At 38.9% G+C, this 21305-nt stretch overlaps 1 protein-coding gene across 1 annotated transcript; it reads left to right on the plus strand.

The window, feature by feature from the left end:
- The first annotated feature begins 992 nt into the window (after positions 1–992).
- SIN3B (SIN3 transcription regulator family member B) lies at positions 993–20381 on the plus strand. The gene is made up of 20 exons (XM_053464211.1): positions 993–1087; positions 2042–2262; positions 2928–3034; positions 3732–3885; positions 4306–4557; positions 6539–6682; positions 7284–7406; positions 7494–7583; positions 7986–8104; positions 8207–8417; positions 8737–8853; positions 9402–9640; positions 10278–10461; positions 10834–11431; positions 13524–13693; positions 13885–14058; positions 14330–14422; positions 14733–14827; positions 15839–16043; positions 19221–20381. The coding sequence occupies exons 2-20, from the start codon at positions 2173–2175 to the stop codon at positions 19449–19451; spliced, it is 3396 nt and encodes a 1131-aa protein (XP_053320186.1). The 5' UTR covers positions 993–1087; positions 2042–2172; the 3' UTR covers positions 19452–20381.
- The last annotated feature ends 924 nt before the right edge of the window (positions 20382–21305 follow it).

Genomic DNA, 21305 nt, shown 5'->3' on the forward strand with positions numbered 1-21305 from the left:
AGTCCCAGAGAGTGGAAGCAGGCCAGATACACACAAACAGGAGCACAACAATGTATATTTTACAGGGTGTACTGGTACGTCCATAAGGGCATCTTGCGTTGCCTTTCTGGATGTACCGGCACATCCAAAGGGGACTTAATATTTAGTGGTATTTTGGCGAACTTAACTAGTTTGGTATAGTAAAATATTAGAATTTTTTCTTAATATTTTCTTTATTTTAATGTATTATTCATAATAAATGTTGGACTAAACACCTAAAAATGGTATCAAAAGAAAGCTCTCTCTTTCCTTGAAAAAAAAAAACCCCAATATATAATTTGCGTAGTGGCACAAAAAAAATTAAATAGGACAAACATAGTGTAAAAATGCTGAAAACGATTCAGGTGTTTGGGCACATAACAGCCTCAGTAAAAATACAAAACAAGCTTTGTACTAATTCACTAAAACAGTCTGAGCTGTAATCACACCGGCAAAGGGCGCTTTGGAGAACAAAGGAGGACTGATGCATTTCCTCCACATTCACCAGTGGCTCCCAAATACGGTTCTCCAGCACATCCTCACCGGGAATCCCTGGCAATTTTTGGTGACTTCGGTTGCTCAAAGAAGAAGAGGCGGTGGTTCACTTTGGGACCTACCAGCCGCTCATTTCTGTAACGAAGCAGCGTACGTAGAGGAATACTGCTTTTTATGTACCCGTTCCTCCTGCGCATATTCATATTATTGGGACTTGATACAGCCATTCTTAGCAAACGCGCTAAGCTCGCAGAAATAAGGGTTTGAAGAGTTGAAAATACTAGGAAATCTCTCCACCTTTCAGTTTTTACACCTATCATACTCTTATATATCCCTCATCACGATGTCCCCATGATTTGTTTACATTTCTTACCCCTTTACTCTCTACTTCCTCTGACCATCCCCCCACCGTCGTCTACTATTGCCAGCACTACGTGCCCCAGCTTTACGCCGTGACGTTATGTTACGTTCCCAAGCGTCGGCAGCGGATTTCCCGTCGTGCTTCGGGGTTCGTCTGGGAGGCTGTGATCAATCTCCGGTGTCACCGGGTGGGAGGATAATGACAGCGGCTCCGGTAATGAGAAGGGAAAGCAGACGTGGTAACAAAGGGAATCCGAGCTGGAAATGATATGCAGAGCATAGCCGGGGCAGTGGATGAAGGGCAGGAGACAGGGAAGGTGGAGAGAGAGAAATAGGCATAATAAGGGAGGATGGAGAGTAGGGAGAGCAACTGGGACTTGCGAGAGGACAGTGAGTAGGAGGTGGTCTGTGCATTGAGGCGAGCCTGGTGGATTGGGAAGATGGAAGTGGTAGATGGGGCAAAGCTTGTGAACGATGGGGAATGGATAGTTGGGGATATATAGTGAAAATTCTAAAAAGCAGATTGGTTTTTAGGAGAGTGCGAGTAGCTCTGCATTATTGCATTAAGGAAGGAGGAAAGGGGGTGGGGGCAAATGACAGCCAGGGCTAGCACAGAGGCTGGTTTTGGTATGGATTGTATGTATGTATGTATGGTTTCAGTGTTACAGTATAGTGTGATTTTTAGACTCATAAGTTGATTTCTACAGGTACCCCCATGAAAAAGGTTTAAATCATGTTTATGCTGGTAAATTGCTCATCTTCACATTGTACAGCACTACAGAATATGATGGAGCTATATAAAACAATAAATAATGATATAGCCAGCTTTGTAACGTGCAATTCAGTAGCATTTACTTCCTCTGTATTATTACACTTTGGTGATAATATCCGCAGCTTGGTGTTGGTTGCCGATTCTGGACTGCAGAGGCCATAAACCATCCCCATTAATGCCGGACCTATAGATTAAATTGCAACAATGTTATTATAGGAAATGCTGTTTAAAAAGCGGTACATGTTCAAAAACAGCATTGGACTAGCGGCCGTAACACATACTCTTTACATAGTATTTTGAAACCTTTTTCATAAATAATTCCAAAACTGAATTTGATATTTGCGTCTCATAACATTTGTGCTAAATATGTATTTTTTTTTTTTTTTTTTTTTTAAGTGAGTGTTTACGTTGTATGGTTTCAAATTAAACTTTGGAAGATGATTTTACAAGCCTGAGTCCTCCTGCTTTTCCTTGAGTCTCTCAGAGAAGCCATTCTTACCTTCTGCTAGTTAACTTCAAAACCAAAAATGGCAAGTGGAGGAGGAGGAGGAGGTGGAGGGAGCTGTAAACCAAACTCCAGCAACTGGTGTAAATCTCAAGAAAAGCTTCCAGTACATGTGAGTAAAAACTGTGCAGCCCCCAAATCAGTATCTGCATAAGAACACAGAAGATTCCCTTCCGCTATCTGCATGCACAGTACAGTATTGTTTTAATTTCACAGAGTAATCTGTTCTGAATTGTCAAAAGAATAAAGCCGTTATAATTTTTATAATTTAATGTGATTATTTGTTATTATAGCGTAGAAAAAAATGGCACATAGAGTTTAGCTTCTTTCGTAAATAACGTAGCGAGACTGTACTATAGATAGAAAAAAAATCACTGACTTGACTGTGCCCTTCCTACAGTAGAATATTTTTATTGTATCCCCGTGTTAGAAACTAAAATCAACAGTGATGTTTTTAATTTGAATTTAGATTGCAAATATATATGGTAGGATGTTCTCTGGCAATGAAGAGGCTCCTCGTTTATTTGCCTGCGTTGCAACCAGGCACCCTGGTTTCAGCAGTAGCACCCCTCCAGTCCCAGTTGTGCTTCTTAAATAGAAGACATTAGAGAAGCGATGACCTTGAGGAAATATTTTAAATTGTAAATATATTTGTAGGCTGACTGTGCAGATCAATACTTTATTACATTATTAATTAGCCTATAAACTCTATGCTATTTGGACGTTGAAGATATGCATTACCATAACCTGTCCCATTGTTATAATTCATACGTTCAGGTAGAAGATGCTTTATCCTATTTGGACCAGGTGAAAATTCGCTTTGGGAGTGATCCAGCCACATACAATGGCTTTCTAGAGATCATGAAGGAATTCAAATCTCAGAGGTAAGTGCAAGAGCAGTATCCACAGCTACCTAAATATTGTCTTTGGACTAAACAATTGGGTTTATTTCTAAAGAGTAAATTTGCCTCTATGTTAAAATGAGGTTTATCATCATAACGACCAGTGGAGCGTTCCCATGGATCGGAACGTTCCATTGTTTGCTATGGTGGCAAGACCTCTTTTCAACCTTTTTATACTGAACTACCTAATGAGTGTCAGATACAACTGTATGATTACAATAATAAGAAGCAGGCATATGCAGGTAATGATATGATGCTATGTTTAGGTCTACTATGCATCACAAATGCCCCATCATGCGGGTGTATGGCTGAAGTCATGCATTAGAATGAAATTGTGCTGTGTTCATGGAAAATAAACAGATGCTTTGTCAGTGCAGTTTAAAGTTGTCTTTTTTTTTTTTTTTAAACAAAAAAACTATTAAATATTTAGCCCTTCTCATATCTAGGGACCTTTTTAAGGAAGGCAGACTTGGGCCAAGTGTGCCAACCACAATAGAAGCCTAGATGATAGACAAGCATTATAAGATCAAGTGTAAAAATACTTTTGTATCAGAAACGTGTTTTATCTCACTGAAAACCAAATGTCACTGTGGCCCAGTCCATAGGGTGATATTTAATAACAAAGACTGCTTGCCTGAGTTTGGTTGGCTATTACATTTTTTTTATTTATTTTATGCAGTATTGACACACCTGGTGTAATCCGTCGGGTTTCCCAGTTGTTTCATGAACACCCGGATCTGATGCTTGGCTTCAATGCTTTTCTACCACTTGGTTATAAAATTGAGCTTCCAAAGAATGGGAAAGTGGTAATGCAGCAATCGCTGACAAGTCCTGTAAGTAACCAATGTGTGGTTCCAACGTTATAAGAATTGTTGCCTTAAGAATGTATACATGAGTAATGTAGGTGTGGTGTTCCCATACAATGATTTAGATTTGCATAACAATACAGAAATACACCATTAGGTATATGGATCTTATGTTTCACCTACCTTTTAGTTATTTAATGGTTACAGATGTCGATTTATTATTATTATTATTATTATTATATTTTATGTACCGCCAACAATTCATGCAGTGTTTCTTAGAATACATTTATTCAAGGGGTATGACAAAACTAGAATTGACAGACTAAGACAAACGGATACATTAGGAAAAGAGCACAGCTTACACTCTAAATGGTTACTGTTGATCAGTTGTGGGGAACTATTAAAACGTATAAAAAATAAATATTGATTTGTCATGAACCTTCACAGGTATCATCGGATGTGGCCTCCAGCTCCTTGCCAAACAGCCGTGTCGCTTTGCCTCATCCATCAGAAAGTTTCCACAGCGAGGTGGTAGCAGAGGAACCAAGGCAGCCGGAAAAGGAAAAGACACTGCCTCCCCCAGAATCAGATTCCCTGGAATTTCACAATGCTATCAGCTACGTCAATAAAATCAAAACACGTTTTCTGGACAGGCCTGAAATCTACAGGTCCTTCCTGGAAATCCTCCACACTTATCAGGTGAGGAGTAAGCGATGCCACCTGAGTTTACCTGGGCAATTGTATTTGAAATTGAAATGTTTTAAGCCTAGCGTGTGTTATCAGCAGAGGCCTGAGTGGGCCAGTGTTATAAGCATTGTTGCCTTAACAATCTATACATGAGTGATGTACGTTTGGTGTTCCCATACAATGATTTAGGTGTGCATAACAATACATCCATAGGAAAAAAATATTTGGTCTATTACTGTACAGCTTAAACATCTTGTACTGCTTAACAATTTTAAAGATAACCATTAACTTTACAGGTGTCACGTCCACTGTAAGAACTAAAATAAAAAAGAATCCACCCATTTTAGACTTATTTCTGTGAATTGGATAGATTCTTTACTTTATGCGTAGTGCACTTTATCTAAAATAGCAGTGTTGGCTCTGTATTTTATCACACATCTCCACAGAGCAGGAATAATATGTATATGAAAGTGGCTTTAGCAGGGAGGATTAATCAAAATGTTGCGCAATTAAGACTTTATTCATTGGTGCAAGTTAGTGTCTAGACCAAATCGCCAAACTACAACTCCCTGATGCCTGAAAAAGGCCTCTTAAAAATGCTTATAGTTATAAAACACAATCTAATAATTTCCTTTGTGCTGCAGTGTTCAGGCTAAGGGGTGATGTGTTTTTCCAGCTTGGACCTACCTCTTGAGATATTTATGTGCTGCTTGGTTATCTATTTAGTTAACATCCACTTATGTGTGCTGGGGTACGCGTGCAAGTGCAGTCAGTCGTGTCTGGGGGGAATATACCCTGCATGCTGGTTTTAGTTCATGTATTATGAGACATTCAGAGTTTATTCCGGCTGACCTTAACGTATGTCCGCAAGTAACGTTATTTATTATTGTGACAAAAGAATTTCAGTCGCTTCTTAAGACGTGTCATAAAAATGAACACACAATGTTTAAATGCATAATTTACATGTTTGTGACAATATTTTGCATTCACCTTGCCTCCTTTACGAACACGTTTCCCTGTACACACACACATTATTTGTTGTTTTCTTAAGTTTTGCTTAGGATTCTTTCCAGAGCATAAGTTTGCTGTTGACAAACGTGTTAAAAATATAGTTCAGCAAACACCTGAGTAAAGTAGTATGCAATATGCTTAGGTTTTTTTATATTATGCAGTAGATTAAAAGGCCAAATAAGTTCCATTACTACACTACAATATTTTTTATTTACTTTTGGCAATACCTTTAGGTTGGTGTGAAACCGTGTTTGTTTTTTGTTTTTTTTATTTAAATATTAGATTTCTTCTGGGATAGGTATGAGGTGTTTTGAGACGTTTTTATATTTTAAACAATTGTTTACATTTTTTCACATTGTTTTTCACGTAGTGCGATCAGCTACAGGAGTGTCACCAAAGACCCCTGCAGGGCCACTTTAAGGTAACCCTCCTGTGATGTTAGCACTGACACAGCAAGAAGCATTGCCTGAAAATCTGTTCTGGTCTTTAAATCTGTTTAGTGTAACAGTGTTTAATACAAGCACCAATACACACAGTTGGTTGGCTTGGTATGAATGATGGTGGGTACTGCTGATCAAGGGAACATCAGGCGGAAAGAGGTTAAGTGAGTTAGTTTTACTCATTTACATGTAATATTTTCTCAATTTTTCTGGTGTTTAATAGAAGAAAAGTGATTCTCAACACTAACATCAGATTTTGCATTGCTTTAATTCTTTGGCAGGAAGGGGTATTCAAGGTACACAGCAAATGCATTTTTTTCCTTCGAATGAGTCAATGCAGTTAGCGATGTGTTGATGGATTGAATGTGATGGGCATACGTCTATTTTCTTTCAAATTGACAATGTAACAATGTATGTACAATGTGTCACCCTTCTTATCAAGGGAAGCCCTTTTAGAAAGAGTTATCCTTTCTTAAGTCATTATGTAGAAACATAGCGCCGAAGTAGTCAGGAATAATTTGAAGTTCCCTTTGTCTTTTTAGAAGGATCAGCTGAATCCAAAAGGTCGTCCATTTCGGGGCATGTCAGAAGAAGAGGTATTCACAGAAGTTGCCAGTCTGTTCCGTGGTCAGGAGGACCTGTTATCTGAATTTGGCCAGTTTCTTCCAGAAGCAAAGAGATCTTTGGTAAAGAAATGAATTTAGTTGGGAAGCTGTATTAAATGTATCAGATGCTTTTGATAGCTCAGTTTACCAATATAGGCCATAGTATACTCCATGGTATTCTCCTAGGATAGCCACAAACAACAAAGATCATGCAGAACACCAGTTATTTTAATGATGTATATTATTATTACATAAAGTAATCTTTGGGATAGTGTCATCACAGGTGTAGTATACCATTCTCTAAAATAGGGTATGATTGGTACCATCTTGGGACACTGGTTATCATTTTACTCTGCAGTATATTTTAATAATCACAAGATCATTGTAGTTTTTATGGTTATCATATTTTCGACTTTTGGGTATTTTGTAAAAAAACTTCCAATTGTGCTGATCAACCGATATCGAGGCAAGGGAGACGCACAAAAAAAACAAAAGCAATCCTTTTACTGTTACTTAATAGAATATAGCAGCATGTTTTATGTTCTAGCAGTTACCAGATGAGTCTGCCATGTTTTATTTATTTTAAACAAATTGCTTGTTTTTAAAGAAGGTGGTAAAAACCAGATTCAAAACATTACCAGAATTTCCTGCTCATTTGTAAATTTTGCTTTATTCGCTTTAGTTCACTGGAAATGGTGCTTGTGATCTTAGCAGTGCCCGTAAACTTGAATACCAGCGAAACTTAGAACACAGCCGGAAGCGCTCCAGATCGCTTATGCTTCGCCCTATGTCCTGTCCTTCCAAGGTAAAGAAAAGTAATGGATCCATAAGGGAAATTGTCGCTTGGTCCAGCTTTTCGTCACTCACTGACACCATTCTCCACATTTTACAGAAAAAAATTAAGATGCGCAAGTCAAAGGACCAGTCTGTGGCCAATGTGGGGAAGTATGGTACACTGCAGGAGTTCTCTTTCTTTAACAAGGTTGGTTTTTACTCCTTATTTACAGCATTTGCTGTAAGAGTGCATAGACATTAAATCCACTTCCACATGGCACTTTTCCTGTGATAAATAGTAGTGTATCCAAAATTATCCAGTTAATTACATTTTCATGCAGTATACAGATTCCACAGGTATCCTAGCAAAACATCTACCTCTAGCACACAAAATACATTGTATGAACAACTTTGAAAGCAGCTTCTTTTGTTTAAGAGGCAAAACAATCTGTGGAAAATTGCTCAAAAGACACTACTACTTCCCGCTTTGCAGATCGATTGCTGTTAACAAAATGGACCTGTAAGAAAAAAAACCTATTCGCCCCTTAATATAATATAATATAAAGGTGATTATCTTTACCAGCGATGCATTTTTTTTTCTTCTTCTAAGGTTCGACGAGTGTTGAAGAGCCAAGAGGTGTATGAAAACTTCTTACGATGCATTGCCCTCTTCAATCAGGAACTTGTCTCTGGTTCCGAGCTCCTGCAGTTGGTCACACCCTTTTTAGGGTATGTTTGTCCTTGTATTATGCCTGTATAACTGTATAAAAAAATAATGAAAGATACAATGTATAAAACTCTTTATCCCCTTGGGGTTTTTTTTTTCTCCAGGAAGTTCCCAGAGCTCTTTGCACAGTTCAAGTCTTTTCTCGGCGTGAAAGAACTCTCGTTTGCCACACCAGTCACAAATGATCGTTCTAATGAAGGCATTGGACGAGAGATTGACTATGCATCATGTAAACGTATTGGATCAAGTTACAGGGCACTCCCGAAGACTTACCAGCAACCAAAGTGCAGCGGGAGAACTGCGGTCTGCAAAGAGGTGTGCATAGTTTATACATAAACACAATTCAACACTGCATATATAGCTGCAGGACCCATGTGCCCCATGGAATATGTGCTTTAACTAAAATGTTGAATAATACAAGGCCTATGTTGCCACTGTTTGATTACTCACTCCATTCTACATCCAGCTAATCATTTTTTTTAAGTTGGTGGAGTAAGAAGTGGCCTGGCAAAATAACGGGGACTGACTGCAAGCTGTGTTGAGAGGCTCTCTCAATAGAGAGATGTGTGTGTATGTGTGTAGGTATATATTTGTGATGCAAATCTGTATAGCGTCTGTCTTCCCTCTCCTGCAGGTACTGAATGATACTTGGGTGTCCTTTCCAGCATGGTCCGAGGACTCCACTTTTGTCAGTTCCAAGAAAACCCCATATGAGGAGCAACTTCACCGATGCGAAGATGAGCGCTTTGAGGTAAAAAAAAGAAATTTTGAGGTTAGACCAACTGTTTCAGCAGCTTTTAAAGGTCTAATTATTGTGACCCACCTACCTGCTTTGTAACCTATTAATGGGCTGCTTAGTCCTTCTTGGTTAGAATGGTAAAAAAAGATGTGTTGTGGTGGTTATAAAACCCCAGTGTTTGTTCAAAGACATTGTTCTTCTGTTAATGTTTTAAATATGTTTTTGCAAGCAAAATATAGTAAAACATAAGTAGGAAGAAAGCAAACTATATCAGCATACCGCATGATCTCCCTATCGGCATATCTCCAGTCTACTACGTTTGGGCTAGTTCTGTTCATAGTAACATCCGTTTTTCTTCTACATATGGCATTATTACTTCGGATTACACCACTGTAACATTTTTGCATAGCGAGCTGTGTTGTGTGAGCCCGTTTAATTAGTTATGCTAATCTCATTCGATCTACGTTCTCTAAAATGTGATGTTTTGACATGACTAGGGAAACTAAGACCCACTCTTGAAATCTGAAACCTTGCTCTATTAAGTCTTTATTTGTTTCCAGTTGGATGTGGTGTTGGAAACCAATTTAGCCACCATCCGTGTGTTAGAGAGTGTGCAAAAGAAGCTTTCCCGTATGTCTCCGGAAGACCAGGAAAAGTTCCGACTGGATGACTGCTTGGGGGGCACCTCTGAGGTTATCCAGCGCCGTGCCATCTTCCGGATCTATGGGGATAAAGCTCCAGATATCATAGAAAGTTTAAAGAAAAACCCAGTTACTGCTGTACCTGTGGTATTAAAGCGGTGAGTGTGGATCACTCATTACTGCATCATATTTTTGAGGATCTAGAACCAGGGGGCCCTATGTCTCCCCTGCTGAAAGTTTGACCGTGGGAGATTTCATTAAGACAAAAACCATTGCAATACCAAAATTAAAGTGCCGCTATTCCATCAAATTATTTTTTGCTTCTTAAAAAAAAAAATATATATTTTTCAAATGTTCCAAGACATTTGGTGAGGAGCATACTTGGTTCACTTTCCGTGTCGGCCAGTTAGCTAAGGTACAAACTGACCGCATTAGTGCTCGTCTCCAGCTGATCTGCAGTCATTGAAAACACAATTTGCACGTGCATAATATTCATATGGCTTTAGCTTCTTTGCGTTAGCTAGTTCAAACACCCAGGATACCATAACATTGCTCCCTAGTGGTAATATTGCCTTTGGAGCTACGTAGCTGTCATAGCACTTTCGTATTTAAACATTAAAGTGTTGAAATATCATTAGATAGGTAGAACTAGTTGTATATTCTAGTAAACCACCATAATGTAAGACTTGATTATACATCAATTAGATACACTAATATACAATAAGCTATTAAAATAATTTATCTTTAAACCAGATGTTTTCCTATTGCTTATTTTATTATGGTTTGTCTTTCCAGGTTGAAAGCAAAAGAGGAGGAATGGCGCGAGGCTCAGCAGGGGTTCAACAAGACCTGGCGGGAGCAGTACGAAAGGGCGTACCTAAAGTCTCTAGACCACCAGGCTGTCAACTTCAAACAGAACGACACCAAGGCCTTGCGCTCCAAGAGCTTACTTAACGAAATTGAAAGTGTCTATGATGAGGTGAGGTGTCCTGCAACGTCTCAACAATTTACTAGTCCAGCATAGAAAATGATATATTGAAATATAGATTATCCTGTGTGTGACAGTTTATGCTAATTATCTCCCAAATGTTGTTATTCAAATATCCACAATTTCTTATTTACTATTTACCCCACCCAACATTATCAGTCAGAAAACTGTGTATTTGATTAGGAGGCAGGAAACTACTAGTAAATATATTTAAAAAGATATGACAAAAAACGTATTCTGCATCTTTCAAGATTTCTGTTATTTGTTAATTGAATAAGCTTTTTGAAGAAACCTTCTTCTTTATGGGCACTTACATACAGAGCAAACATTTATTTTTGTCCATTTTGCATCCTTGATCCACAGCATCAGGAGCAGCACCCGGAGGCCAGGACAACTACATCCAGTGGCCCTCACTTAATCTACACCTATGAGGATTGGCAAATTCTGGAGGATGCTGCATCACTGATCAGCTACTATGTGAAAAGGCAGCCAGCCATTCAGAAGGAAGACAAGGACACCATTTGGCAGATATTGCACCAGTTTATCCCTGAGCTGTTTTTCTCTGCATCAGCTTCCTGCCAGTCGCTGTTCACTGGATCCAGTGAAGAGACTCCAACAGAAAGCAATACAGACACTACTTCTGTACCTGAACTCCCTGAGCGTAGGAGGAGAAGTGTGACCCCAAGTGGGACTCAGGAACCAAGCACTCCAACATGGACCCCCTCTGAACCACCTTCCAAAAACACAGAGGAAATGTACAGCCTTTTCTTCACAAACAACAATTGGTACTTTTTCTTGCGGTTGCACCACACACTGTGTGCCAGACTTCTAAGGATTTATCGACAGGCGCAGATTCAACTTCTAGAATACAGGACAGAGAAAGAAAGGGAGAAACTGCTGTGTGAGGGCAGAAAAGAAAAGTCTAATGGGCCAGCCATGGAGCTCCGACTCAAGCAGCCCAGTGAGATTTTTACATTCGTTTTTTATTTTTGCATGCACAACCATTATTATTTATTACTAGTATTTATTATGAAAGCCGCATTTAATGTGTTTTCCCTTTTCTTTTTACACTGGCTTCTATAATTTGTGTTTACCATAATCTTCAAAATATGCTTGTTGTCGATGTCAAAGGTGCTGTCCCACCTATTCTGCTGAATTTAATATATTAGAAGCTTCATCTATAGTACTGTTGAAGGTCCAAACCACTTAAAGAAAATCTACCTCTTCTTTAATCATGTAGGAAATCTTGGCATGTTGCAGAAAATGCAAGCGCTAATAACTGAGATCATTGGCGTAAGAACTTAGAGCTTTGTAGATAGTAAATTTTCACCTATAAACTGCGCTCACCAATTGACCTTTATTGGTGAAAAGTCATGTTTAATCCTACCCCCCTCCTCTATGCCCACATAGAGATAAAAACTACAAATATGGGTACCAGGGTGAGATGGGCAAGCACACACAACCAGATGTGTATTTACCTCAGGTGTTTTCCTAGACCTGACCTTAATGCATCTTATGCAGCCACTGTCCTGATTGTGGGATATTGGGAAATAACATCAAATCCTGTAGCTCTGTGCCTAAGAGGCACCTTTTAATGTTTCCACTTGGCACATAGAGTTCCATAGCGTTAACAGGCCGAATGGGGAGATGAAAGAGTCCTCTTGTATTCTGCCTATTGAGCAGAGGCACAGCAGGGAGGCCTGGTTGACCAAGAGAGCGATCCACTCACTGGTTTTGTGGCAGGGGAGTTCTGGCCCTAATGGCCTAGGCCAAAATTCCCTTTCCTACAACCCCTTTCTATGTCACAGGATGTTGTGTGTGCATCATTCTGGGATTGAACAGAAGGATGTAAGGGGTGACCATTCATGACCCAGGCAGCCATTTTGGAAGGCCCAAGGAACTGGCGCCAGCATTGAGTAATTACTGCTTATATATACTTTGATAGGGATTTCACAGTCAGGCACAATTTTATATTTAATGTCGTAAACAAGTGTATGGTGAACACAGTCAGCTCCAAATTGTGACAAAAGCAGCACAAACAACCTGCTAGTGTCTCACTACTAGCCAATTTAAATCAACAAGGAAAGTGCGCTTATATATACACACACCAACAATAATTGGCTTATTACACTATATGATCCAGGAACATATAAAGCAAAAAAATTAAATAAAAACAATATATATATTTATAGTATATCCAATGAAAACGTATGTTCACTCATTTTCTAGAGCAGTGTACTGTTCTCTAGATGTGCAAGCTGTAAACACCTGTGGTAAAACATTGTCACATGAATGTAGCTTCCCCAAACACCCAATGATATCCTCGTGGAACAAGCAAGTAGGAGAGTAGAGAGAGCATCAACAAAATGTAAAAATTAAATAACTAGTAAAAACATCTTGCGTTAAAATAAGGAACATTCAGCCTCCAAGGTCCTCAGTGTGATACAGTGGTGCCCTGTCTCTGTAGAAGAGCTGCCAAGACTGTCAATGGCACTGGCAACCGAAATGTGCCAAAAAAGCTGCCTTCAAACTCCTCACACAATTCATTTCACCCACTACTGACAAGTTTGTGTAGGGCTTCCCAAGGTGTGTTACTTGCTTGTGACCATCCAGAAGATAATATACACAATTCCATTCACTTCCTGGTTGAGTAACCTTGTCCAGTGGACTCTGTCATCCCCACTTTTTTGGATGATTCGTCTGCTTCAGAAATGTCTGTTTTTATGTAATTAAGTACTTAGTGGAAGGAAGCTGAGTTGTATTTGTGCAACAGATTTGAGAGTGCAGTTAATGTTTCTTGTAACATCTTTAAAACAAATTCACTTCTTAAATTCTTTAACTGAAACTTCCATTGCTACCATAGGTTTTGTTTGACTTTAAATGTTTGAAAATTGAATATGATGCTTTGCAGTCCAGTGTCCTTTTAGTTATGTCAAATGCTGCTAAAAACTGTAAAGGCAAAACACTACAACTTGCAAAATCATCCCTTAGGTTTGATGTTGATCCTAGTGCAGCCTTTGTAACTTATGTGCTGTATGGGTTTGCTTTTGCAGGTGAAGTTGAATTAGAAGAGTATTATCCTGCATTCCTGGACATGGTAAGGAATTTACTTGTTGGGAATTTGGACCCAACGCATTATGAGGATACCCTTCGAGAGATGTTCACCATACATGCTTATATTGGCTTCACCATGGACAAGTTAATACAAAACATTACACGTCAGGTAAGATTATATCAAGTTTGCTGCACTAACATCACCTCCAGCACTACATTATCCGTTTATGCAGAGCTGAAAATCATTGGCATGGAAGTAGAGGCTCTGTCTCAGTGTGATATTGCATAACAAGTTAATCTGTCTTTTTAAAACTTGTAAATGATTGTGTTAGTGAGTGTTTTCTTTCTTTCTATTCCTAGCTACACCATCTAGTGAGTGATGAAATCTGTCTGAAAGTAGTGGAACTGTACCTGAGTGAGAAGAAGCGTGGAGCAGCCGGAGGAAGTCTAGTCTCTCAGTGTGTACGTGCTGCAAAGGAAACCAGCTACCAATGGAAAGCAGAGCACTGCATGACAGATGAAAATTGCTTTAAGGTACTTCAGTTAGAACTTCTAATACATGCATGTTTAGTACAACTTTTTTGTTCTCCTGTTCACTGCAATCAAGATCCCCCCCCTCCCAATGCTTTCGCTAAGAGTTATGAATGCAATGGGCAACTGCTATGATGTGAACAGGGTTTAAATGTTCTTTCCTGATGACTGCATACTAACGCAAATAATGGTTATTTTTTTTATTTCTTTTCTACAATTTGAATTAAGAATGTTAATGGGTATCGGTTAATAATGCAGTGTTTTTTGCTGTTAGATAATGTTCCTGCAGAGACAAGGCCAGGTAATAATGACAATAGAGCTGCTGGACACCGAGGATGTACAGACAGAAGATCCTACAGAAGTACAGGTAAGGGGCTGTCCTTCCCGCAGCTTCATGCAGACAGTGATCATTTATGTATAATTGTGCGCCAACAGATTTGTTTAGCACTTTATAGCTTGGGGTACAATAAGTGCAGTTGTATAATAAGTACAGTAGTCAAGCAGGCTACATTAGGAAAGGAGGACTGTAGGCTTGCGGTTGAAGTATGCAGAATTATTTCCTAACGTCTTTGTGTGTATTTATATATTATATAAATTAATTCAAGTATTTATTTTACATACCTATTGTTTTTAATGAACGTATTATGCTCAGACGACCATATTTTCTCCTTTTACAGCATCTGTCTAATTATGTGGAGCAATACATTAATGTGGAGGGAGTTCAGAACAATCAGAGTGAAGGCTTTTTATTAAAACCTGTTTTATTGCAGAGGTGAGTGTATAAAGTTTAGAAATTGTTTTTTATAACAGTATATTGGTGGATAGGTCATAATTTTTCTATTGACATAGCTGTCCTTTTTTGCTCTCTTCTCTGGGTATTTTACAGTGTTCCTTTGCGTGACATTTTACCTTAACAACTCCCCATTCGGCCGTTTACAATCCTCTTACCTTAACATTTCTGTGATGGGTTCCACGTTTCTTTGAATTACAATTGATTGTAAGATGACAAGATGAGGGCCGCCCTCTTATGTTACAGTATGCTTGAATGTGTGTTAATGTCGTTAATTTTTGCTCTCCCATATTGTAGCGGCACTACAGAATCTGCTGTTTCTGAATAAATAACGTGTAATATAATACAGGATTCCACATAGGGCACCTGAAAGACTGCCATGTTTCTGCACCTGTATCTGGTGGTCTAGTTCAGCAGTATTTTTATGTTACCTTCAGCATACCAAGCATTCTGGACAATGGTATGCTTCCAGCTTTGTAGGAAGGCCCTTTTCTATTCCAGCATGACTGTGCCCCAGTGCACAAAGCAAGGTCCATTAAGATTTGTTTGGATGAGCTTGGTGTGGAACAAAATTAACAGAGCCCTGACCTCAACCCCGTACTTTAGGATGCGCTGGGACGGAGATTGAGAGCCATCTCGTCCAACATCTGTGCCTGGCCTCACAAATGCTCTACTGGATGAATGAGCAACAATTCCCACAGAAACACTCCAAAATCTTGTGGAAGGACTTCCCAGAAGTGTTGAACCTGTTATAGTTGGGGACCAACTATGTATTAATGTCCTATCTATTTAGAGTGCAGTGTCATCAAAGTCCCTGCTGGTGTAATGGTCAGATGTTCCAATACTTCTGTCCGTATAGTGTGATTGTAAAGATCACTCTTGTTTATCTCCTCCCCTTAAACAACTAAAACCCATTATCAGATGTTACATTTATAGTATGCATGTTCTTTCTACTGATTATTTTTCCTTGACAATGCTTCTTTATCTCATCAGGAACATTCGGAATTTCCATGACTGGCAGTGCAGGACAATGCGAGTGATGAAGGATGAGATGAAGTCTTCTTGGAAGAGGCTCATGGGAGTAGAAAGTGCCAGCAATATGGATTGCCGTTTCAGAATCAACAGTCACAAAATGATGTTTATTGTGAACTCTGAAGATTACATGTACCGCTGGGGAACACTGACCAGAGCCAAAGAGGTACAAAACCGAGTACAAGGTTACATAAAAACAGAAGTTGTAAATGTGTCTGAAACACAGGGTAATTCATATCCACTAAGAACTACTTGCTTTTTGCAATGTTGTGTGTGTAATGTAAGGAACTGAGTTTAAAAACAGAGGTGCTTCAGTTCTTAGGTACTAGACTGGGGGACCGTTGCACTTACTGGCATCCAAAGGCATAAAGGGATGTTGAGGTTTTAACCATCAATTAAGTGTCAAAAATGCTGATGTGCCGTTTCCAAATATGTAGGGCTGCAACAACTAATCGATAAAATCGCTAATAATCGATAATGAAAATCGTTGACAACGAGCAAATGCTCTGAAAAACTCCTCTCTTTTATATTATCCGACCTCAAACAGAGATCGGATTATAACACTAGAATCCACATCCCCCGCAACGCTGCAGGGGACCTGGATTCCCCTCACTGTCAGCCGGTGGGTGTCCGTGCGATGCGCACAGACAACTTCCGTCTCTCCCGGGGGGAGGAGGCAGAGCGGTGTATGGGGAAGGGGGAGGAGGCAGAGCGGTGTATGGGGAGGAGGCAGAGTGGTGAATGGGAAGGGGGAGGAGGCAGAGCGGTGAATGGGAAGGGGGAGGAGGCAGAGCGGTGAGGGGGGAGGAGGCAGAGTGGTGAATGGGAGGGAGAGAGAGAGGCAGAGTGGTGAATGGGAGGGGGAGAGAGGCAGAGTGGTGTATGCGAGGGGGGAGGAGGCAGAGTGATGTATGGGAGGGGGAGGAGGCAGAGTGGTGTATGGGTGAGTTATAGTGGTGTATGGGGGTGTAATGAATTTCAGGGAGACAGTGGCATATCTGGGGAAGTTAGAGTGGTGTATAGGGGAAGGTAGAGTGGTGTATGGGGGGTATAATGAATTTTAAAGTGGCATATCTGGGGGAGGAGGCAGAGTGATGTATGGGAGGGGGAGGAGGCAGAGTGGTGTATGGGTGAGTTATAGTGGGGTATGGGGGTGTAATGAATTTCAGGGAGACAGTGGCATATCTGGGGAAGTTAGAGTGGTGTATAGGGGAAGGTAGAGTGGTGAATCAGGGAGTATAATGAATTTCAGGGTGGTGCAGGGCATTTATGGGGGGCGGAGTGGCATATCGGGGGGCGGAGTGGCATATAGGGAGGTATAAGGCATATCTGGGGGCACGGTGGCATATAGGGGGTATAGGGCATATCGATATTAGGCATATCAGGGGGGCATAAGACATATCTGGGGGTAAAAGGTATGTCAGGGGGCTCAGTTGCATATCACTGGCATATAAGGAGTATAAGGCATATCGGGGGCACAGTGGCATATCATGGGGCACAGTGGAATCTCTGGCATATAAGAGGTATAAGGCATATCTGGGGGGCAGAGTGGCAAGCTGGGGGACAGATGTGCATAACTGGGGGCAGTTTGGTAAATAAAAGAAAATATAAACAAGGCTTTTTTTCTCAGTTTTTATTAAATATTTTTTTAGTTTTTATTAAATATGAAAATATGAATTAATATTTACTAATAACGTTATATTAAAACCTAGTTTGAGAAACACTGTGTTTGGGTTCTTGTAGCTTACTGTAGCAGTAAAATAAGAAGGTGAATAGAGAAATGCCATTGTGATAAAGTGTAAATTGTAAGTTTTTTATTACATTATTTTAAATGAAAAAAAATGTGCAAAATAATCACCCAACTAATCGATTATTAAAATATGCCATGTATAGTAAAGCGGAACCACGCTATCTGATAACAGTGATATAATCACAAAAACATTTTTATTGTAGCATAAATCCAGTCATGCACGCATTTCTTTTGATTATATCACTGTTATCAGAGTGCATGGTGCCACTTAACTATAAACCAATTAAGTTTGTGAGGCTGCAGCTCATAACCGCAACACTAGGAAAACAACCTGGCTGATAAAGGACAATCGTGGTGATTGCACTCGGAACGTTGTTCTTTTGCATTGTACAGAGAGACCGCAGGATTCAGCTTGTGAAAGTACTGTTGTTAAATAGAAAATGACCCAGTAGTTAAAATGCGTACATATATAAGGGCTGTTTGCAGTACCCATTTTCCCTGTTTATTCACTGATACGGTTTCCATTTCCATAGCATCATTTTCAGATGCTGTGATGGTTACTAGTGGCTCCACACTTAAAGCCATATACTTAAAAATAGAAATATTAACATTTTTAATGGACAAAAGAAAAAACTGTCTTCATAGTACAAATGTATACAGTCCATATTAATATTAATGTGTTTCTATAAATACATATATAATTAGTAAGAGGTTCAGTTATGTGAATTGCCTCTTAGAGGTGGAAGTCTTTCTATTTTTTTTTTTTCTTTTCTAAACGGAGACGTCTTCTGGACTTAACACGCTGTACACAAATATTCAGTGGCATCAACCATGAGTAGGATATGAATATAAACTTTATCCAACAGATAGCAAAGCACTCACTTATTCCAAACATCATTAAAAAAAATGGTATCTCCAAATTAGAGTAAAAAAAATAATAAATCAACAGTTCATCTGACTTAGTGATGCTGTAACTCTTTTCCTGAAGATAATTTCTGAACAAAACCTTTGTATCCATTAAGGGTGGGTTTTTGTCTTTATAAATGCTGTGTAAAATTTGCGCAATTGGGGTACTAACTGATCATATATATCCAGCATACTAATAGATAGTAAAAAGATATGCATCTCTTGAATCCTCTATTGATGAGTTCCCCTGTTATCATACTAGTGCTTGTTTTATGGAGGGGTAGAGTGAGTGTAGTGATTTATGTCTATGATTAAGCTACATGAGGCACAAAACACAATAGGCGCTCTTCTTTTGTCTGACTGTCCCCTTAGTGCCTTCAGAGTTGAAAAATACCGATTTTGCATTGGAAATGCTGTATCTACTATTATTTTCATGTTTCTCTGTAATTTGATATCGACTGGCTTTCTTTTCATTTGGTTGTTAAACCAAAGAGAGTCATCTAATGCTTATATAGAAAAATATTTAAATACAAATCCAGTTTAATGACAAATATGTGGGACTCTTCCAACAAACCTATAAGTAGTGATATACTTACATAACAAAATTATACAATACATTTGTTTTTTGGAGGCTCGTTCATTTTACTGTAACAATACTGACACATTGCCTAATTTCCTTTATGCCAGTTCCAGCCAGTGGTCTTCCAGAAGCACCATGAGAAGTTTTCAGCATGGCACAACCGTTGGCTGCAGGAGAATGTCAGTTCCAGAGCAGCCGAACTTGTGCAAGACTGGCTGACTGGTGAGGAAGACGAAGATATGGTCCCCTGCAAGACTGTGTGTGAACTTTCAGACGTTCATGGCATGACTGTCACCAGATATCGAGTCCAGTACACTCGCCAAGCTGTTTCTCCGTGACACATTCAACTATTTCCCTCCCCTATCTATATTTGCTGCTCAATCTTTTTTTTTTTTTTTTTTTTTTTTTTTTTATAGGGCTGTTTATTTTTATTTAGCTATTTTGTAAGGGGGGTGCTATTGAACTTGGTGATGCTGGACATTTAACATCAGTGCCAAAAGTCTCTCTAGTAACAGATTATTCCCTAATCTAAACACTGGCTGTTAAGTGGTGCAAGGGCAATCTATGAACCCTTTCTGTGCAAAAAATTGGTTGATGAACTATAACTAAAAATAATTATGAAATGGTTAAATAAGTATTCACTAATTATGGGAAAATGATTGGTCCTGGTCTATATCCAGTGCCCTGTGTGGATTGCTGAAGATCCACTCTGTTGCTGGGAAAATATCCAAAAATATTTATAAAAAAGAAAAACACATTAAATTAGTGTTTTTGCTGTTGACGTTTTAATTCCTAAGCAACACTTGCATTGATTTTATCCTGACATATGAAAAGAGAAATAAAAAAAAATGTTCTTTTCTGTAGTTGTTTGTAAAAACTGCTTGTTTTACAATCAACATTTTATGGAGGGGTGGGTGTAATTTTATTTAAGAACTAATAAGGATAGAGAACGAACTCTTTCCTGTATCCCTCCGTGTTTTGGGACAGGCAGTGTAAGCCAGTAATTAAAGGGTTAACTCTGATTCTTGACAATGAAGCACTTGGGAGGCCCTTAAATATAATTGGTTTCTAAACTGCCTTGTTCCAGTAACCCATAGTATTGGGTACCTGAACACAGTATTTCAACTCTTAGTAATTATAGGAAAATGAAAAAAAGGAAAGTTGTTTATTACTCTGAATAATAATGCCGCATCATGTTTTTTTTTTATATGTGTATACTGACCTGCATAATGGTTATATTGAATAAATCAAGTGCTGTAAATCTAGAACGATGTATGCCTCTTAATGCAGTTCCTTAAAGCCCTGTGTGGTAATGCAGATGTATGTGGCACAGTGGGGACCTAGGTGTCTGAGTAATAAATTGATCATATGGGTCAGTGAATACTAATGTACATTTTTCAGTTGATCATAGATTTTTGTGATTTTCTGATTCTAGCTTTTGCTTATACCATGAAAATGTGTTGATCTGTGATGAATCAATGTTCATATTCTTAATTGTGCATTCTGATGGGTCAACCTTTAATAGTTTCTAATGCATTCGTAGTGTAGCTGGTCCTTTTATATATTTAAATTGGCCCTTCATAATACCTACATTTTATTTTGATAAACATATGGGCTGGGCTATTATTGAATGTCACCCTTGAGATATTAAAGTAGTGTTCTGCTTTCAATATGCTCATGCAGCTGCATTGCAATGTTGGGTAGGACTATATTCACTGTTATTGTGGAAGTTTACTTTTCTACGGTTCTTGTACTTATCAGCAATACGTTTTTTTGAAAAAATACATTTTTTTGATACAGCAGCAAAATGTAACCCCTCAATCCCAGTGTTCCATGCCAAATATAGGTACAGTGGATACAAAAAGTCTACACACCCTTGTTAAAATGCCAGGTTCTTGTGATGTTAAAGAATGAGACAAAGATAAATCATGTATGAATTTTTTCCACCTTTAATGTGACCTATAACATGAACAATTAAATTGCAAAACAAGCTGAAATCTTTGACGGGGGGGGGAAACAATAACCTGGTTGCATAAGTGTGCTCTTATAACTGTGGCTGTGTTCAGAATTAACCAATCACATTGAAACTCATGTTAAATAGAAGTCTTTACACACCTGCCATCATTTAAAGTGACTGATTAATCACAAATAAAGTTGGGCTGTCCTAGTAGGATTTACCTGACATTTGCTTA

This window comes from Spea bombifrons, chromosome 1 (assembly GCF_027358695.1).
Source record: "Spea bombifrons isolate aSpeBom1 chromosome 1, aSpeBom1.2.pri, whole genome shotgun sequence".
Classification (NCBI taxonomy): domain Eukaryota; kingdom Metazoa; phylum Chordata; class Amphibia; order Anura; family Pelobatidae; genus Spea; species Spea bombifrons.

What these genes read in the sequence shown, in the direction of transcription:
- SIN3B (XM_053464211.1), top strand. Translation starts at nt 2,173, where the DNA reads ATGGCAAGTGGAGGAGGAGGAGGAGGTGGAGGGAGCTGTAAACCAAAC. An exon ending in GCGAAGATGAGCGCTTTGAG is followed by an intron (nt 8,854 to 9,401) that starts GTAAAAAAAAGA and finishes ATTTGTTTCCAG; the next exon opens with TTGGATGTGGTGTTGGAAAC. An exon ending in TTGAAAGTGTCTATGATGAG is followed by an intron (nt 10,462 to 10,833) that starts GTGAGGTGTCCT and finishes CTTGATCCACAG; the next exon opens with CATCAGGAGCAGCACCCGGA.